Raw genomic sequence first — 19,347 nt, 5'->3', positions numbered from 1 at the left:
GGGGGGGGGGGGCCAATAGGAAGCCAGCAAGGGCGGTGATAGACGCTCACTAGTGCGGAAAAAAAAAAAAAAAAAGTCCAATCAGCATCCCTCATTTTGGAGAAAAACAAAACAAAACATCACTGTTGAATGGACAAATGTTGATTTTGGAAACATTTGCATTAAATGCGACACATCCGACGATACAATGAGCGAAATGAATAAAAATGCACATAAAAAGACGTCGAGTAAAATACATACTAATGAAGCAGTTTGAAGGGATTCCAAAAAATGCAACAAAGAGCCGAGGGAGCGTGCAAGACCGCTGAGCTCCACTAGAGGGAGACGTCGGCCAGCCAGCGCGTGGAGCCTGACGTCGGCAGGAAATCCCAAACGGTGTCGCAAGGCGCACTTACGCCAGGATGTGACGAAACTTCCCGCACACGCTTGCGCAATTTCGGAAGCCGTCTGGTGGTCCAAAGCGGCAGTCTGTCATCTTTCGGGGTCTCGCCAGGCACCCGGATGCCAATGCGTGTTTGCAGCCCGCCGAACTGCCGGCTTGCTTCCCCTCCGGACTTTTCCTGGCCCTCGCTCATGTAAGGCAACTCTCGCTTCCTCTGTCGTCGACACCCTCAACTGTCGGATTATGTTTCACGAGTTTCCTCGTCGAACGCGGTTTTTCGTTCCCCAAAATACCCGAGTTCCATCAAATCCGTGTAGTAGAAGTTGAAATGTTTTCATGGTGTTTATGTGCTATACTATAAACATTGTCGAGCGCCTCAAGATGCAATACCATGCCGAGTACATTTTCCAGTCCCAAAGAGACTGGACACACTCGCAAACAAACGCAGCGGGAAGACGCAAATTCCGCGTGTGACGTCGTATCTGTGTGCAGGTCGTCCTGCGTCTTCCTCCTGAACTCTTTGCTGGTCGCTGCGTTGACGCCGGACCTCCGGCCCTCGCCCGGTCCGCCAGGTAGATGCTCGCCACCGTCGCCGTCGCTTCCAACTTATAAAGCTGACACGGAGCCGAGCCTGCCTTAAAGCGCAAGTCAAGCCTTCGTGTCAAAACGTGTCATTCTATTATGTATTATGCGCAGATTAATTTTTGCCTTTTGAGTCTGGTAGCCGCTAACTCTGAGGAACGAGTTCAGCATTCTCACTGATGATTTCTTTAGCGTATCAAAGTCACAATTGGACGCGATTCGGAATAGTGTCGCGATGACGGCGACAGTACAAGACGGAACGCGAACCGTCGAGGTCAGGCCGGCCGCGGCGGCGACTGTTTGGGCCGGCAGCCTCCGCCGACTTCAGAATGAAAGCCAAACGGGGCACTGACGGGCTTGGTGGGCTTTTATTTGGAAGTTGGCCCGACTGTGACGGAAGGCTTGATTTGGACTTTTTGCCTGGAGACAGAGGAGGTTTTTTGGAGGCGCGGTCCCGAGACCCGGGCAAGTCCGCGGTCGTGCGGGTCCTGGAGGGCGAGGCGGCGTGGCTGCGTTGCCCCCTTTCCCGCCGGGCGTCGTTCTCCAACCTTTCGTCCTCGCACGAGCTGCTGTGGTACCGCCTGCCGCCGGGACAACACCTGAAGGAGCCAATCACGCACAGGTCAGCTTCCGGACGTGACGTTCCTCAACGGCGCCCTCTACCGTGCGCACAACAACCCGCAAAAACGGCTCGTCGGATGAGACGATAACGCGACATCGGCTTCAAACGGAGCGAGACAATTTCTACTATTTTGGGTTGGTCAATAATTTGCAAACCGAACAGACGTGCGGACTGACCAATGGCGTCCATTTTGGGCAAAAAGCAAATCCAGCGCAATTGGACCTTCAACCCGTGCGGAGTGTTGTTGTGGGTGCGCTTGACGATGCTGCCGTGTCGTCGTTAACGGGGTGCTGTTGTAATGCCGCCGTCGTTTTCAACGTTGTGTCGTTACGTGATTGCGTTGTGATGCACGTGTTGCGTTTTCACGCGGCTGCGACGCCGTCGTCCGATTGCGTTGACGATCTTTTGTGTTGCAGCGCGCGTCTCAGCAAAGAGGACGACATGTTGTATTTTCAGCCGGCGGCGGCCGAGGACAAGGGCTCCTACGTCTGCCAGCTCGGGTCGGAACCGGCGCCGCTTATACACACGACTGCCCGCGCGAGCCCGTTCCCCTCGCTCCGTCCCACGATGCTCCGCTCTGACGACCGTCTAACTCCTCCCCCAGCCGCTGCTCCGAGTGCGTCGAGACGGCGGCGCGCGTCAGCGTGGTCCGGCCATGCGACTTAGCGGTCGCGTGCCCGGGCGGCGTCCGGGAATGCGACTTACCGGTCGCGGTGGCGCCCGCTCAGGCGGCGGTCCCTTTGCAGAGCGGCGACACTCTGGACTGCCCCGACTGGCAAGAGGCCCGCCGAATGGCCGACGCCCCGCCCGCCGTCACCTGGTACCACGTGAGGCGGCCCGCTTTCCCGCCCAATGGCGCGAGTCGGCTCGCCGGGTTCCCGGCCAACTTTTGCCTTTTGTGCGTCAGGAGTGCGTGCCGCCTTCGGGCTGGACGCGCGACCGCCAGCAGGTCGGCCCCCGCCTGCAGATCCACTCCATGCTGGACCACTACCAAGGCGTTTACCGCTGCCAGGTCCGCTACCGGAGGGCCGGGAGAGCGCTTCACTTCACTCGCGGCGTCAACGTCACCGCCGTCTGTGAGCGCCCCGCCCGCCCGCACGCACGCACACACGCACAGACGGTGAAACGTCGACGCGCACGAACAAATGTGTGGCGGTGCGTACTTGGATGTAATTGCGCGTTTCCGCCTGTGCTTTCAGTTCCGCCGGGCCTGCCCAAAGAGCCGAGCATCCTGCAGCCGACGCCCGAGCACGTCTTCACCGTCGAGCCGGGTGAGCCGGCGGTCGCCGCGGTAACGGCCTTCCGCATCAGCTGCCGTGCTTTGGCGCTCGTTTTGTTTTTTTTTTTTTTGTTTTTCTCACTTTCTACCAGACGCTAAATGTATTTGTTCCATCTCGGCGGTTCACTCTTTTCTGTTGAAGTCGCTAAATGTTAATGGCGGTACTGTATTGGCGCGACCCGCGGTCGGCGTGCTTCTTCCCGGCAGGTTCGGACGTGCGTCTGGTGTGCAGGGGACACTTCCCCTACTTGGATTCGTCCAACTGGTCCATCTGGTGGAGCGTGGACGGCGACGCGGTGGACCGGCTGGCGGACCCCCGATTCTCCGCGAGCAGCCGGTAGAAAACGTCTCGACATTTACCGGAGTAAAATGCCCGCGCGTGTGTTCAACTGGCCTCCGGTTTTCCAAACTTTGTCGAGGGCTCCGAATTGTCCCACGGTCGGCTGGTCCGACTTTCCAAAACGTTTTGATGATTTCAAATTTGAGGCATTCTTAGTCAAGGCAATGTCGACCGATGGAGGCCCCTGGAAGACCCCAAAACGTGCCAAAGCGCTTTTGCTTCCAGACACGTGCGCTCCGACCACGGCGACCGCTACGAGGACAGCGCCCTGCTGATCCGCGACTTCGCCGCCGCGGACCTCGGCAGGACGTACGAGTGCTCGGTGAGGAACCGGCGAGGGTCGCAGACGCGGAGAGCTCGCCTGGAGGAGGAAGGTGGGAAGGTTTCCTCGGCCGGGAAATGTTGCGTCGCGAGATGAGAGAACGATCCGAGCCGGCTTTGTTTCCAGCTTTTGCCGATTTTTAGTCATCTGTAGCGGAAGAAGCCTTAACTTTGCCCAAATGATTGATGCTCAATTCCAGAGATATCAGATTGAAAGTTTGACCCAGAGCTCCAAATGGGCCGCAAATAGCCAAAACCCTGCCGATAATTGAGCCCCCCCAATGATGTCAACAACGCACGAGGGTTTTGTCTTTGGTAGTTGGAGCCACCCCGACCTCCCCCGGTCTGACATCCGAGTCCGACAGTTGACAATACGAAGACTTTTGGCCCGCCCCAAACCTTCAAGCGTGACCTCAGCTGCTCGACGGCCGACCTGTTTGTGTCCCCCTAACCCCCTTCGTAGCGACGAAGCCGACGCTGGAGCTGGCCTGCGGCCTGGCCGCGGCCCTGGCGCTGTCGCTGTCCCTCCTGGCGCTGTACCAGGTCTTCCGGCTGGAGCTGCTGCTGCTCTACCGATCCCGTTTCGGGAGCGACGAGCGCCACACGGGTGAGCTCTCTTTCGGCCGTAACGGTGAAGGGGAAGATGGGGTCGCGGCTCCGGGTCGGCCATTATGCCAAGAATTTGGTCGATCGGCGCCGTCGGCTGTGAGCACGTCGACCCGGTCCAACGTTTGCCTTCTCCGCTTTGCCCGGTTCATATTTCACATTTTTCCTCAAGTGTCTCGTTTTCTTTTTTGTTTTTAATCAACAAAAAATGCTGCGCAAATTGCCAAAATCCACCTGTCAACTTTTGAATTTCTCCACATTAACGAAAAATGATCTTAATCATTTCGCTTGTGCTGTTCTGATTTGTGTTATGTTTTGTTTTGCACGCGTGCGCGCAGACCTCAAAGATTTCGACGTGTACATCTCGTACGCCCGAAACAGCGACGAGGAGAAGTTTGTCCTGGGGACGCTGCGCCCGGTCCTGGAGAACCATCTGGGCTACTCGGTGTGCATCTTTGACCGGGACAGCCTGCCGGGGGGAAGTGAGTTCAATACACACACACACACACACACACACACACACACAAAAGCCCCCCCCCCCCCCCCCCCTTCCCAATGAAAATATTGAAAACAAATTTGGGCTTTAGTTTCCTTGCCCTCCTGATATTAAAACGACTTGGAAAGATGGAAGGCCCCACCCCATAACAAATGTTTTGACTCAACGTACGTAAAGAAAACGCGCAAAGCTAACGTGTCTCCTTTCACGGAGGATGCCAAAAAAAAAAAAAAAGGTTCTGAAATTGGGCCGCCTGATGTCCTTTTCCGGACTTTTTGTGTCCCCCCGACAGCCATCACGGACGAGACTCTGCGTTTTGTGGCTCGCAGCCGGCGCTTGGCGCTGGTGCCGGGCCCCGGCTACGCCCGCCAGGGCTCGCAGGCCCTGCTGGAGCTCAAGGCGGGCGTGGACGGCCTGGCGGGGGGCCACCTGCGCCTCGTCCTGATCCAGTTCGGGCGCGTGCGGCCGCAGGAGTGGGTGGGCGAACTGAGGAGGGCGCGCGTGGCGCTCGCCACCGTGCAATGGCGGGGCGAGCGATCGCGCGACTTGACGTCGCGCTTCTGGAAGAAGCTGCGGCTGGAGCTGCCCGTCGGGACGCCGACGGGCACGGGAGGGGGCGAGGAGGCGGGGCTTACGAGGACGGCCGACGGGTGTCCGTCGGCGAGCTGACCGCTTGCTCGCCGAAAACTTGAGCCGCTTCTGCCCGCGCGGGTCGCTTCTTTTCTTTTTTTATCGCCAAGATAAAGACTTTGTGACAGGCCGACAAAAAGCGAACTTTCCGCCACGAGATCTTGCGGTGCCTTTCCAAGCAGCCAATAGAGAGCGAGGACTGGCGTCACGTGACTCCCAGCCCGGCGAAAGTGACGCGGGACAGCAAGGAAGGCCGCGATCGGCGGTCCTGGACGACTGAATGTATTATTTTCAAAAGTTCTGCGAACCTTTGCGCTGTCGCTGTGCGTGCTTTTTTTTTTTTTTTAGCATATTTTGCAAATATGATCAGGTGTCCTTTTTTTTTTTTTTTTTGCCACTGATAGAATGTCAATCCTATTTGTAATCTGATGAAAATTAAGTGTCAAAATGACTTTTTTTTTTTCATTCTACCTTCGAATTTGTATTCCTTGAACAGGTTTTTGCATTTTAAAAACCACTTTGTGTCTCCATTTTTGTTGTTGTTGGGACTAATACGTAATGTAATGTATATTGTATATTTTTATGTTGACGTTGCTCCTGCACACTAAGCCTATTTTTGCTACATTTGTTTATCTAGCCGACTATAAAATGTTGTGTACTTTTTTTCAAATGTGGAAAAAAAGTCATTTTTTTAAGTCTCAGCATAAAACGAATTTGCCTGCGCACGGCCAGCAGGTGGCAGCCTCGTGCGCAACCAATCACCAAGAAATCAAGCATTGCGCCAAGCAACGGCCGAAGCGTTGCGATGCCTCGTGAACTTCACCTTCATCACTACTTGACGCCATCATCCAAAGTTAACCAACAACATTACACAAGAGGCCATTTTGGGCCGGCTCCGTCCACTCCACGCGTGGAGTGGACGGAGCCGAGCCCCTGTTTCATCTCCCAGTGTTAAAAAAAAAATGTATTGAGTACGGGAAAGGGGAGGGATCAGATAGGAAGTGACATCTCTGTTCTTTGTAGATGATGTGGTTGGTTACCCTACCCTTGGGTCAAACTCTTCAAAACTTGATTTCATTTTGACTACCACAGCGACGCAGATGACGGCCGTTCAATCGCGGTATCGAGCCGCTGTCTAAATCGGATCAGTAACCGGACGAGCCCAAATTTTCTTCAACCGAGTCGCAACAAAACCGAGACAATTGTTTTTGGCAATAAAGAAAAGGGAATTGCTGTTCGTAAACACCTGGACTCTCTCTCTATCTCTCAAGTCCGAAACTTGGGTGTTCTGATTGATTCCGACCTGACTTTCCATAATCATATCAAATCTTGTATGTGTCAAGCAGACCAGGAAAAGCTCATCTGTGCTTTTATCACAAGGAGACTTGACCACTGTAACGGACCGGACTCCCCCAAAACGAGGATTAAGCGGCTGCAGCTCGCGTTGTGACCAAAACAACTTCCGGTCAGCTTTAGAATAGATTTTAAAAGTTCTGCGACTGGTCTATAAATCACTCAATGATTTGGGTCCTGAATACATGAAAGAAATGCTCACGGAATACAAACCCAGTGGAGCTCTGAGATGGACTGACCCGGCCGGGTCAAATAGTGGCGCGCAGAGTCCAAAGCAAACATGGCGCTGCACACAAATGGAAGAAGTTGCCAAAACAGAGGTGAGGTCAGTGCTTGAAAACTCTCCTTTTTTTCTCTTGCATTTTAAAATATATCCACTTTTTGATCGTATTACTTGCACTGTTTAATTAGATTTAATATTTTGCTCGTCATTTTTCTCTTTTGTTTTCAAATGCCGTTAATCACGTAAAGCACCGTTGAGTTAGCCTGTGCGTGAAATGCGAGATACAAATACATTTGTTTGCTTTGCTTCCGTTGGCTTCATCAAGCCGTGATCTTCTTCGGGACTCTTTCGGCCGGGATGAGAAAATGAGCACCTCCAAATCTCGACCGGAACGCTCCAACAGTTCCGGCGACGAATGAAATGAATTCCGGAAGGACCTCGTCGTTCGAGTGGGAGCTCAGTCTGAGCGTTCGTTTTGTTGTTGTCATGAGCCCTGCACCGTGCGCAACTTTGCACCGCCCCTTTCCATCGTACAATCTTTGGCCGCGTCTCCCTTTTTTTTTTTTTTTTTGGACTGCGTGGGAGTTTCGTCGTCGTCCTTGATCGTCCTCGCACCTCCGCGCACGCGACATATAAAAAGAAAGCGCTCGGACCCCCCCACGAGGCTTCAAACCAGGATGCCCGCGCTCAAGCGTCTGCTGTCGGCCAAGAACGAGCTCATCCTCTTCGCGGCTCCTCTCCTTCTGCTGCCTCTGCCGCTCGTCATCGGCACGTCGGTACGTTTTTTTTTTTTTTTTTTTTTCCCGATTCTGGTCCTGGTTCGGGTGGGCAAAAGTACGGCGGCTCGGAAGTGGACTTGCAAAGTTTGCGACGTGTTTCAACTTGACAATGTCCGACTTGCACCTGTTGCGCACGCACGAAATGGAAACGTGACTTTGTGTAACAAGCTGGGATTTGAGCATGATGGGTCTTTTCCGGTGGGGGGGGGGGGCGACGACTCGATCCTGCTCGTCCACGCTGTGACAACCGGCACGCACGCGCAAACTTGTTGTGATGGGATTATTAAAAAACAAAAAAAATGCGCCTCTTGCGTGCGTGATCGTTCATCATCGACAGGAACGACGCCAAGCAAAGTTGTGATAAAAGCTGATCAGCATCCTTTGAAGTGTCTTATCTTTGACGGTGACGCAAGAGCCCTTGTTTCATATCGCAGGAAGCGGAATGCGCCTATGTGATCGTCCTCATGGCGGCGTACTGGTGCACCGAGGTCCTCCCGCTGGCGGTGACGGCCTTGCTGCCCGCGCTCCTCTTCCCGCTCTTCGGTGTCATGGAGTCCCAGAACGTGAGTGAAAAGTACATCCGTGAGTCAGGTGAGGTGAGACGAGCCGACGAGAGACTTTGGTGTGGACCGACCTCAACCCGCTGAAACAAAAAAACAAACCCACACGCAGTGGAGAGGTTTCCGACGGCGTGTCACAGAGGTCAAAGAAGACGGGTGAAAGGTGAAGCGTGAAGTTTTGAATTTATCCGATGGGTCTGAGGGCGCGAGACGGCGCACGCAAGATCATTGGAAACCTGACCGAGAGCCGGGCCTTGTCATCCAACATCACTTTGTGACCTCGCAAAAGGGGAAGAATGGTGAAAAGTTCTCCTGATTACACTCTTTGGTATCATGGAGTCCCAGAACGTGAGTGAAAAGTACATCCGTGAGTCAGATGAGCCAACGAGAGACTTTGGTGTGGACAAACCTGACTGACTGGCCTCCACAGAGTCCAGATCATTGGAAACCTGACCGAGAGCCGGGCCTTGTCATCCAACATCACTTTGTGACCTCGCAAAAGGGGAAGAATGGTGAAAAGTTCTCCTGATTACACTCTTTGGTATCATGGAGTCCCAGAACGTGAGTGAAAAGTAGATCCGTGAGTCAGATGAGCCAACGAGAGACTTTGGTGTGGACAAACCTGACTGACTGGCCTCCACAGAGTCCAGACTTCAAACAAAAAAACAAACCCACACGCAATGGAGAGGTTTCCGACGGCGTGTCACAGAGGTCAAAGAAGACGGGTGAAAGGTGAAGCGTGAAGTTTTGAATTTATCCGATGGGTCTGAGGGCGGCGGTGACACGCGAGATGGCGTCATTGGAAACCCGACTGAGAGCCGGCCGGGCCTGGAAGAACGGTTGTGGGAAGACCTTGCAAAAGAATTTCACTCCTTCACGCTGACGGCGTATTAAAGCCTGTTGAGTAAGAAAATGATGACACTTCAGATCAGTTATCGAGTGAGACGACAATTTTGACAATAAAGCTACACACACGCGTCGCACGTCTGAGACGCACAAAAACGTGCCGGGACGCGTGAAGCAGGATTCGTCTACGTCGGCAGATGCGCAGCAGCGCGTGTGTTTGCGCACGTGCACGTGTGTGTTGCTGAATGGCTTTGAGTGAATCATTCGCCACTAGAAAGAAAAGCGCCGGCCAATCAGAATCAGAGAACCGCCACTTATCATTGCGTGAACGCAACCGAGGCATTTATCTGGACTCGGATCATTTTTTCTTTTATTGTTGTGGTGAGATCGCCGACGGAACGCCTTGGAATTCATACGTCCGCACCGTTGGGGAAAGTTGAACATTTAACGCTACTCAGCATTTAGGGTTAGGGTGGTTTCGACCCTCCCTCCCCCCAATACATAAATAAATGGATTAAAAATATCACGCGCAAATCGATGAATTTGTGGGTGTTGAACGTGAGCGTGCGGCTCTCTGCTCCGCCAGGACAGTCCTAAACTGTGCAGTGGGATGGCGACTTTTGCGTTTTTCAAAATGAATCACAAATATTGTAATCGCTCAACCAATTTTATTTATTTATTTATTGCCTTGCGTTGTGAATACGTTTTGAGATGTCGCTCACGTATTTCAAACAGCATTTTGGTGGCCAGTGGATAATTCATCCCGCAAACAAAATAAAAAAAAAAACCCAAAAAACAAGCGTTCGCTTATTTGCTTATTGCAAGGCCCAGAATAAGTTTAGTGTCAAACTAAACATCAAACAAAGGGAATTACGTTCATCCAAGCCACGTATGCGTGAACTAGCGTCACGCTAAGCCACAATGTAAAAGGCTAATAAAATTGCCAGAGGTGGGGGGGGGGGGGGACAACCTGTGGAGTGTCAAAAATGTCGCACACCCAGAGAAGTCACATGTTCATTTCTCGAGAAAAAGATCATTTAAAAAAAGCTACTTTACAAATATATGATCAAGAATTGCATTTGAATGAAGTCAAATCATTTTTTGGGATTTGATTTGGAATCATACGATTTTTTTTTTTTCCAGATTTACGAAACTCACGCCAAAATTATCCATTCGGAGCTGGATAATTTTGGCGCGTAAATCTGGAAGAAAAATTTTTTGCCTACGTCTCGTCTTGAAAACAAACTCGTCATTTCTCTGACGAAATCAGCCGACGTTCCAATTTCCTCACGCGTTTGTCTGCGGATTATTTGGAGCGATTTCAGCCTTCTTGCATCGAGGGTCTGACGCCGGTCCTTCTCCTTCTCCTTCTCCTCTCTCAGGTGTGCATGCAGTACCTGAAGGACACCAACCTGTTGTTTGTGGGCGGTCTGATGGTCGCCGTGGCAGTGGAGCACTGGAACCTGCACAAGCGCATCGCCCTCAGGGTTCTGCTGTTCGTCGGAGTCCGTCCGGCGCCGTGAGTTGCGGGCCTCCGCCGAGGAGTTTGTCTTCTCGTGTTTTTGGCTTTGTTTGCGACGAGCTCTCCAACCTCAGAAGTCTGGGGAAGAACTGAACCTAACCCCCCTTAAATGCCAAAACATTTGAAAAGTCCAAAAAAAAAAAAAAAAAATCCCCAAAGCATTTTTGGGGTGACTTGACGATAGTTTTGAAAAAGTCAAGACGGTATCGAGCGGAGATAAGCTCCGTGATGCTTTCGGCTGCCGAAGCTGGTCAACAGAGCGCGAGTATTGTCGAGGTTCTTACTGATGATTTCAGACAAGTCTTGCTTGTGGCGCTCGAAGCAACCCTTGTTTAAGACCAAGGAGAGCCTTTCTGTCCAGGTCGGAGTCCCGTTTGTCGTTTAGTTTCTCTCCACTTGCGTTCTGCTTTCCCACACGTTGATTTCGAGCTCTCCACCATCATTTGGCTCCTCCACCTTGTTGTCGGGATGGTCTTAGTTTGAACAGGAGCGACGCCGTTCGTTTCCAGGTGAAATTGTCCAAAGGGTCGTCAGCTGTGTCAGCACAGCCGCAGTAGTCCCCATAAAGGTAGCGGCGGTCCTCTCGTTTCCGGACTTTTTCTCAAGCTCTCCACCATCATTTGGCTCCTCCACCTTGTTGTCGGGATGGTCTTAGTTTGAACAGGAGCGACGCCGTTCGTTTCCAGGTGAAATTGTCCAAAGGGTCGTCAGCTGCGTCAGCACGGCCGCAGTGGTCCCCATAAAGGTAGCGGCGGTCCTCTCGTTTCCGGACTTTTTTCTCTTCTCAAGCTCTCCACCATCATTTGGCTCCTCCACCTTGTTGTCGGGATGGTCTTAGTTTGAACAGGAGCGACGCCGTTCGTTTCCAGGAGAAATTGTCCAAAGGGTCGTCAGCTGCGTCAGCACGGCCGCAGTGGTCCCCATAAAGGTAGCGGCGGTCCTCTCGTTTCCGGACTTTTTCTCAAGCTCTCCACCATCATTTGGCTCCTCCACCTTGTTGTCGGGATGGTCTTAGTTTGAACAGGAGCGACGCCGTTCGTTTCCAGGTGAAATTGTCCAAAGGGTCGTCAGCTGTGTCAGCACGGCCGCAGTAGTCCCCATAAAGGTAGCGGCGGTCCTCTCGTTTCCGGACTTTTTCTCAAGCTCTCCACCATCATTTGGCTCCTCCACCTTGTTGTCGGGATGGTCTTAGTTTGAACAGGAGCGACGCCGTTCGTTTCCAGGTGAAATTGTCCAAAGGGTCGTCAGCTGTGTCAGCACGGCATCGGCCGCAGTGGTCCCCATAAAGGTAGCGGCGGTCCGCTCGTTTCCGGACTTTTTCTCAAGCTCTCCACCTCATTTTTGGCTCCTCCACCTTGTTGTCGGGATGGTCTTAGTTTGAACAGGAGCGACGCCGTTCGTTTCCAGGTGAAATTGTCCAAAGGGTCGTCAGCTGTGTCAGCACGGCCGCAGTGGTCCCCATAAAGGTAGCGGCGGTCCTCTCGTTTCCCCGGACTTTTTCTCAAGCTCTCCACCATCATTTGGCTCCTCCACCTTGTTGTCGGGATGGTCTTAGTTTGAACAGGAGCGACGCCGTTCGTTTCCAGGTGAAATTGTCCAAAGGGTCGTCAGCTGTGTCAGCACGGCCGCAGTAGTCCCCATAAAGGTAGCGGCGGTCCTCTCGTTTCCGGACTTTTTCTCAACAGACGTCAAGGTTGGCTTCACTTTTGGATTCCCGCGTTACACAAAAAATGGTCAGAAACAGCCAAGTCCTGAATGTCAGTGGGTGGAATCCCAACATTGTCAGCGATGACACCGGGTCTGAGCTTTGACCTTGAGTGTGCACTGGACCCTTCGTATGTTGACAGAGGTCAAATGTCTCTAGCGTGGCAGAAAGTTCTTTTCCGTGTTATCGTGGACATGAATGTTCAAAAGTCCCCCGTAGTCCCTTCAAATAACTGACAGCAGTTGTGAAAAATCCTCCATAAATCTTCGATGGCACCTTGGAATAAATGTGCATCCGTTGGGGACCCGAAATTGCTCGTAGGTGCGTTTGGTCATTTGTCTCTGTGGGAACCGCTTCAGGGCGTACCCCGCCTCCTGCCCACAGTTGGCCGGGATAGGCTCCGGCGCTCCTGCGGCCCAGAAAACGGGTGGACGGATAGATTTACCAAATCAAATCCTTTCGGACAAATCTCCAGAGAATCGTAGCCGGTGGTCTTTGTCGGGTCACGTTGGACCTTCAGTAACGTGAAGCGTTATCAGAACGAGGCAAATCCAGTTGAGAGGCTGCGCCGCGACCGCCGCGAGAGGCTCACAAGTGAAAACCGCACTCGCTGGCAGGCTGATGCTGGGCTTCATGGGCGTGACGGCCTTCCTGTCCATGTGGATCAGCAACACGGCCACCACCGCCATGATGGTGCCCATCGTCCAAGCCTTGCTGGAGGAGCTCAACAACAGCGAGGCGCCGACGGCCGTCATCTCCGGCTCGGAGGAGGTCCGGACCTCGGACGCGGACGCCAAGCGGGAGAAGCAGGCGGAGGCCGCAGGTAAGGTGGACGCCGGCGCCGTCTTTTCCCGTGGCTCCTCTCTGACTCGGGTCTCCCGTCGGAAGGAACCGTGGTGGTGACTTTCCTGGACGCCTCCGTTGAGGCGACCCGACAGAAGGAGGCGGCGGAGAGACGGAAAATGTGCAAAGGGATGACCCTGTGCGTCTGCTACGCCGCCAGTATCGGCGGCACCGCCACGCTGACGGGGACCGGTCCCAACTTGGTGCTCAACGGACAAATGAGGCAGTGGGTGTTTGACTCCCATGATGGGTGGCGGCGATTATGAAACTTCACGTATTCAAATTGCTACAGACGTGTTTTGCGCGCCGAGCTCGGCTCGGTCGGACCAGCCAAGGACGGGAGACGGGAAACGGTGACATTAGTCGGGCGAATTTCAAGTCGACATAAACCACGATCACTAATTCTCAAAGCCGCGGGCAGATGTGGACGGATGGGTGGGAAATATGATATCGTTGATGGTGATCCATAAGAGGCGTGTTGATGAATGAAAATGTGTGCGTGAAACTGGCAAACGGTTCTCCCCAGCAGACTCTTCCCCCAAAACGGCGACGTGATCAACTTCGCCTCCTGGTTCGCCTTCGCCTTCCCCAACATGATCCTCACGCTGCTGCTGGCGTGGCTGTGGCTGCTCTTCGTCTTCGTGGGATTGAAGTGAGTGGGCGGACGGCGGGCGACCGATCGATCGCGTTTGAGGGCGTGGAGGCCGAACTGCGCCGCCGCCTTGTCCTTTTCCAGCTTCAAGAAGACGTGGGGCTGCGGGGCCGAAAAGTCCGACGAGGAGGCGGCCGCCTACGAAGTGATCCGAGCGCAGCATCGGCGACTCGGGCCCATGTCCTTTGGCGAGCTCAGCGTCCTGGGTCTCTTCATTTTGCTGGTGGTCCTGTGGTTCTCCAGGGATCCCGGCTTTGTGCGTGGCTGGGCTACGCAGATCTTCAACTCCAAAGCAGAGTGAAAACCGAAGCAAACGCTCGGTCGTTTCCCAACTTTTAAGATTATTTCTGTGCATTGATATGAGGTTCTGATTTCTCGTCAGGTACGTGACGGACGCCACCGTGGCCGTCTTCGTCGCCGTCCTCCTCTTTGTGCTGCCGTCCAAGCCGCCGCGTTTCTGCCCGTGGAGGACGCGAAGTTTTGACGCAGGTCGGTCCGTCCAAAAAAAAAAAAAAAAAAGGCGTCGCCGCAGTGACGTTTCGCTCCCTCCGTAGCGTCCCGTGAGACGTCCGGGTCGGCTCCGCGTCTGCTCACCTGGAAGGTGGCCCAGAAGAAGATGCCGTGGGGAATCGTGCTGCTCCTCGGAGGAGGTTTTGCTCTGGCCAAAGGGAGCGAGGTGGGTGGGGGACAACGTTGCACAGGAAAGTACATTAGCGTTGGCGCCCATCAATCTTGGCACCTCCCAACTGTACCCACTCCATCTGTCCGGTGGTTCATCCGTCGGTCCATCATCGACAGTACGTACCTACGAGTCGTCCCGCGAGCCCTGTTCGCGTCTATTCGGTTTTTTTTTAAGGTGGTGGTGGGGGGTTCTGAATTTTCCCAGTCTTTTGTTACTACTGTCCCAGCTTTTTTGGAATGTGTCGCAGACATCAAATTCAGAATGAAAGAATATTTACCCGCCCCCCCCCCCCTGAAATAAAAACAAATATATCTTGTCCTTCAATTGATTTTAGGTTGAGGAGGGTTGACAAATCCATATTCAGCGTTTTCTGTTTTTCCTTCCATTTTGCGCAACATCCCAACTTGATGGGATTTGGACTTTGTGGTTGCGGGTCTACTTGTAGTGTACTTGCCCCGTCAGTTTGGCGACAAACCTACAAGCTGGCAACCTTTGAAAAATTCATTTCCAAATGTGTCCGAATTTCCATATTTTCACTTGTACACATCGTCGGCCATTTTTCTCTCACATCCCAGATACACTTGTTCAACCCGACCACGTCATCTCAGTTTTTACTTCCACTGTAAAATATTGTAATTTTTTTCAAGCAGGTTCTAAACATTTTTAAAATAACCTTTTTCATATTCATATTATTACAAAGGGGGGGAGACAAGCTTCCATGTTGTGAGATTCTCCAACTGATCCCAACATTCTTCCCTTCCTCTCACGTTTCAGCGTCGCCGTCGTCTTGTTTCAGGTTTCCGGACTTTCCAGGTGGATGGGCGATCAAATGAGCCCCCTGCAGAGCGTCCCCCCCTGGGCCATCGCGGTCATCTTGTGCCTCCTCATCGCGACGTTCACCGAGTGCACCAGCAACGTGGCCACAGCGACGCTTTTCCTGCCCGTCTTGGCGTCGATGGTGAGCGCCATTCGCAAGTTAAAAAAAAAAATAATAAAAATGTGTGTGTGGGGGGGGGGGGGGTCTTGTGAAAAGACAACCGTGTCATGTGAGGCAGCTGCGGTTCAGGGAGGTGAAGTGCTTCCCTTTCAGCGGATTCTCCCCCCAAACGGAGTCCAGCATTGGAGCCCTCCCATTGGCCGCCTCTTTTGTTTCCCATTCAAAGTGAATGTGTTTAGCCGCCGCCCCCGGGCCCCCCGCCCCCTCCTCCTTTGCCCCTCCACCCATTCGTAACCTGCCAACACGCCAATTCAGCTCCCGGGCCTCGCAATGCGATCCATCCTGCCGCCGCCGCCGGTCGAAGAATGGCCTTACTGTGCGTTCTGGTCGAGGACTGTGAGCGGTGGTGGTGGTGGTGGTGGTGGTGGGGGGGGGGGGGGGGGGGGGGAATCTGCTGAACTGGGTTGCGAAAGACACCAGCGGTCGGCGGGGGCACAAGAAAAGGAACAGTTGCGTGCGGCTGAAAGTGAGGAAGGGGCTTCTTCTTCTTCTTCTTCTTCCTCTCAAAGAAGCACATCGGCTGGTGTAATATTTTGACAAGTGTCAGCGGCTGTTGGTCCAAACATTTTCCAGAACTTTTGGTGCTGACTTGTCACATCTTTGGGACACGAAGCCACAGAAAGTTTTGGATCATGAACCTTGCAAAGATGTCGCACTCGGTTAGGCTAACGCTAACACGCCAAAAATGGGTCATTGATGGAAATAGCGTGAGCAAAAAAATACACTAAGCATGGCCCGTTAAGAACCCAGAACTCCTTCCATGGCTTGGCTTGGCTTGGCAATTTTGCATCAGAATCAGAATCCGCCTTATTAGCCAAGCGTGTAAAAACACACGATGGATTTTGTCTCCGGCAGTCGGTGCTGCCCTGTTACGACATTCGCAACAAAGAACGAGAGACATTTGCGTTCAGAGGAAGACGCGCAAGACGTAAAAACGTCAGCCGTCTGCAAATTTTGGAATAACTCTCTCGGAAAGAGATTGGAAAAACTTTTCCATGTGAGAACTTTTTGGATGGGATCATTGTGCCTACTAAATTTCATATTGTTCACTGAAACTCTCTTTGGGTGTTCAGTTCCAAAAACAAATCCAGGAAGTGTTCCCAAGATACATCAAAGTTCCCCACCTTGCGCCACCAAAACCATTTTGCACGGCACATCCGTCCTGTGTACGTCGACTGGACAAAATCATTTGGACAATTTTGTCTCTGAAGGACTCCGTTGCGTTTTTGTGGGTCTACCGAGCAGATTTGACGTCGCTGACTTTTGTTGCTCGTGAAAATTGACCGGCGTGTAAAATCTTTGGAATTTTTTTTGTGGGTCTCGTCGTGATTGACGTGGCCGCCAAATTTCATGTCTTCTACTTGGCCGTGAACAAGTTTTCCTCGTAAAAGCAAAGGATCCCTAAAGATGCGCAAACGTCCTTTCACGGAGGGCCAAAAATTTTTTCCCGTCGGCAAATCCAGAAGAAAATAATGGTCGGTCGTTTGAATGTTTAACCTACGACGAATGTGAATGTTTAACGTCGTCATTGTTTCAGTATGCAAAGTCTTACGTTCGACTGTTGAGGTTTTTCATTTCTTTTTTTTTTTGTTTTCCCGTTCAAGGCTATAATTTCCCGAAGGTTAATGGTCCAGTTTCCCTGCCATGTTTTGGATGGTTTTTTTTTTTTTGTTGTTGCGTGCGTGCGGTTTGAGCTTGATCCGTTTGGAGTAAAGTCCAGCAGGCAATGAAAAGCCGCCGTCGCTCTCGGCGGCTTCAATAATATGTTGCCAGCCGCAACCTTTGAGTCACGGCGGTCCCAATTCCACCCGGGGCCTGTTACCTATTTGCTGTATTTTAAGAAGCAGAAATTAGTGCGGCCTCGCGACGACTCACGTTTGCAGGCTGCTCTGATTGTTAGCAATTTGCTCTGCTCGCTTTCTATTTTGGACGCAATGAGTCAGCCCCGAGTTTGCCGGAATACGCTTCAATTCTGCCCATCTGATGAGAGTTTGCGGTCGGAGCGGAGGATTCGACTTGATCCTTGTTTGATTCCTCAGTCGCACTCCATCCGGATCAACCCGCTGTACGTGATGGTGCCTTGCACTCTGAGCGCCTCCTTCGCCTTCATGGGATTCGACTTGATCCTTGTTTGATTCCTCAGTCGCAGTCCATCCGGATCAACCCGCTGTACGTGATGGTGCCTTGCACTCTGAGCGCCTCCTTCGCCTTCATGCTGCCTGTGGCGACGCCGCCCAACGCCATCGTCTTCTCCTACGGGTACCTGAGGGTTTCCGACATGGTGAGTTTGGTGCGGCGGTCTCGATCAGTCAGACCGTACGGTAGCTAAGCGGTCAAGTGCTCCATCGACAATGTACCTCCCAACCAATCTTTGAATAGGATTGAGTCTGTCAGTCCTTCAGTTGTCCCCACCTCACCCTCTCTGTTACTTTGTCCTTTCGTCAGTCTTCCAACCTAACGAGCTGTCGCTCAGCCCGTCTTGACTCTACTTAACTAGCTACAGTATTTCGTATACTTCCTCCCACTTCCTTTCTGCCTGTTCCTTCCATCAGTCGCCGCCTCCGTGTACCTACGTACCAAGTATCTGTGAGTCACGTCGTTCCCGTTCCAGAAAAGTGCACCCCGTCCCTCCAGCCACGTACTTTGCGTCAATCTATAGATCCATCTGCCTACCTCCCCAGCTTCTTTTTCTGGTGGTTGATCCACCTTTCTGTTGCTTTGGACTGCTGGTCCTCTGCCTGCCTACAGAGGAATCTGAACATTTGGTCTTTCTGCCTGTCTGGACTCTTCGACCTACCTCATCTCTACGGGTCTGTCCAACATTTGGTCGGTGTGGTCAATAACGAACCGACCAAGCTACTTTATGCGTCAGTCGGGGTGAAGGTCAACCTCCCGACCCGGAGTCACTTTCGGTTCTTCCGTCGGTGTGTCCGAGAGTGAAGTCCATCGAGCTGCTTACGATCTCTCGACCCCCCCCCTGATGCTGATGATTTTGCGTCTGTTGCCCAATCAGTGGGACCTTCCATCCACCCGGGTTACTGGGTCAGTTATCCTTCTAACAACCTGTCTTATCTGTCTGTCTTCATACCTTATATCCATCCGTCAATCCGCCCGTCCGTCCGTACACCTCATCCACCTCCTCGCCTACCGACATCTTTTCGGCATCCGTTAAGTTCTGTCCGACCTCCCCGCGTCTTTCAGGCCAGGACCGGAATCGTAATGAACGTCATCGGCATTCTGTGCATCACGCTGGCCATCAACACCTGGGGCCGGGCCATGTTTCACCTGGACTCCTTTCCCGCTTGGGCCAACGTTACCGGACCCTGACGTGACGTCCCCCCCCCCCCCCGACCACCCTGGTCTGCCGCCCTCTGGTCAGGTGCTGAGCCGCGACGTGGTCCGACCTGGTCTGCTGCTGCCGCTGCTCCTGAGGCGCGCTTCTTCCAACGGGTTCATTTTCCAGTCCACATTTTTTTTTGTCTCGTGGATGACCAATCGTAAGAAGGGGAAAAACAAACAAAAGAAAAGAAAAGAAGGTAAAAAAATGTACAAACGTGTCTGTGACACTTCACCGGTCATTAAAACGCTGACAAGGTTTTTTGTTTTGGTTTTTTTTTTTTTTAAATGAACTAACTCGAGCACTTTAACATAAACATAATCAAAAATTAAGCACGAAAAGGTGAGTTATTAAAAAAAAAAAAAACAAAACATTGAACAGATGCGAATATCGTTTGAGCGGCCGCAGAAGTTGTAACAATCGACTATTAATAAGATTTTCACATTTACTTTTTGTCTTTCTTTCAAATGCAAACTGGAAATTTGTATTCTCTGCTGCTGAAGGGTGAAAATGTGCTGTATGAAATTGTCTAATTCAACAATGATGATTGTGTGGAATATTTTGTACAATGTTGCAGGGAAGCCACTTTA

At 52.3% G+C, this 19,347-nt stretch overlaps 2 protein-coding genes across 17 annotated transcripts; both read left to right on the top strand.

Annotated features, from left to right (window-relative positions):
- Nucleotides 1–168: 168 nt before the first annotated feature.
- On the top strand, nucleotides 169–5,217 carry LOC133505021 (interleukin-1 receptor accessory protein-like). Of its 10 annotated transcripts, none has more exons than XM_061827849.1 (12): nucleotides 171–575; nucleotides 875–954; nucleotides 1,391–1,586; nucleotides 2,003–2,086; nucleotides 2,191–2,406; nucleotides 2,494–2,706; nucleotides 2,786–2,857; nucleotides 3,073–3,202; nucleotides 3,431–3,579; nucleotides 3,846–4,133; nucleotides 4,471–4,614; nucleotides 4,921–5,061. In XM_061827849.1, exons 1-11 carry the CDS (start codon nucleotides 502–504, stop codon nucleotides 4,589–4,591), a joined length of 1,623 nt encoding a protein of 540 aa, XP_061683833.1. In that variant the 5' UTR covers nucleotides 171–501; the 3' UTR covers nucleotides 4,592–4,614; nucleotides 4,921–5,061. The 10 variants fall into 10 exon arrangements, 8 of the variants coding, with proteins under 8 accessions (XP_061683840.1, XP_061683841.1, XP_061683838.1 ...); XM_061827851.1 differs by having other exon boundaries at nucleotides 185–575; nucleotides 3,990–4,133; XM_061827850.1 differs by having other exon boundaries at nucleotides 190–575; nucleotides 2,191–2,413; nucleotides 2,494–2,662; ... (1 more) ...; nucleotides 3,990–4,133; nucleotides 4,921–5,217.
- An 89-nt stretch (nucleotides 5,218–5,306) lies between these two features.
- Nucleotides 5,307–19,040, top strand: LOC133505018 (Na(+)/citrate cotransporter-like). Of its 7 annotated transcripts, XM_061827834.1 has the most exons (13): nucleotides 5,307–6,931; nucleotides 7,160–7,610; nucleotides 8,048–8,176; nucleotides 10,402–10,538; nucleotides 12,864–13,069; nucleotides 13,135–13,315; nucleotides 13,619–13,741; nucleotides 13,826–14,038; nucleotides 14,124–14,230; nucleotides 14,296–14,417; nucleotides 15,220–15,381; nucleotides 17,564–17,701; nucleotides 18,622–19,040. In XM_061827834.1, exons 2-13 carry the CDS (start codon nucleotides 7,512–7,514, stop codon nucleotides 18,745–18,747), a joined length of 1,743 nt encoding a protein of 580 aa, XP_061683818.1. In that variant the 5' UTR covers nucleotides 5,307–6,931; nucleotides 7,160–7,511; the 3' UTR covers nucleotides 18,748–19,040. The 7 variants fall into 7 exon arrangements, with proteins under 7 accessions (XP_061683818.1, XP_061683825.1, XP_061683820.1 ...); XM_061827841.1 differs by lacking the exon at nucleotides 8,048–8,176; XM_061827836.1 differs by lacking the exon at nucleotides 7,160–7,610 and having other exon boundaries at nucleotides 5,307–6,936; nucleotides 13,616–13,741.
- Nucleotides 19,041–19,347: the final 307 nt, after the last annotated feature.

This window comes from Syngnathoides biaculeatus, chromosome 8, assembly GCF_019802595.1.
Source record: "Syngnathoides biaculeatus isolate LvHL_M chromosome 8, ASM1980259v1, whole genome shotgun sequence".
Taxonomy (NCBI): domain Eukaryota; kingdom Metazoa; phylum Chordata; class Actinopteri; order Syngnathiformes; family Syngnathidae; genus Syngnathoides; species Syngnathoides biaculeatus.
Note: the sequence above shows the minus strand (reverse complement) of the source record. Positions and strands in the feature narration are given on the sequence as shown.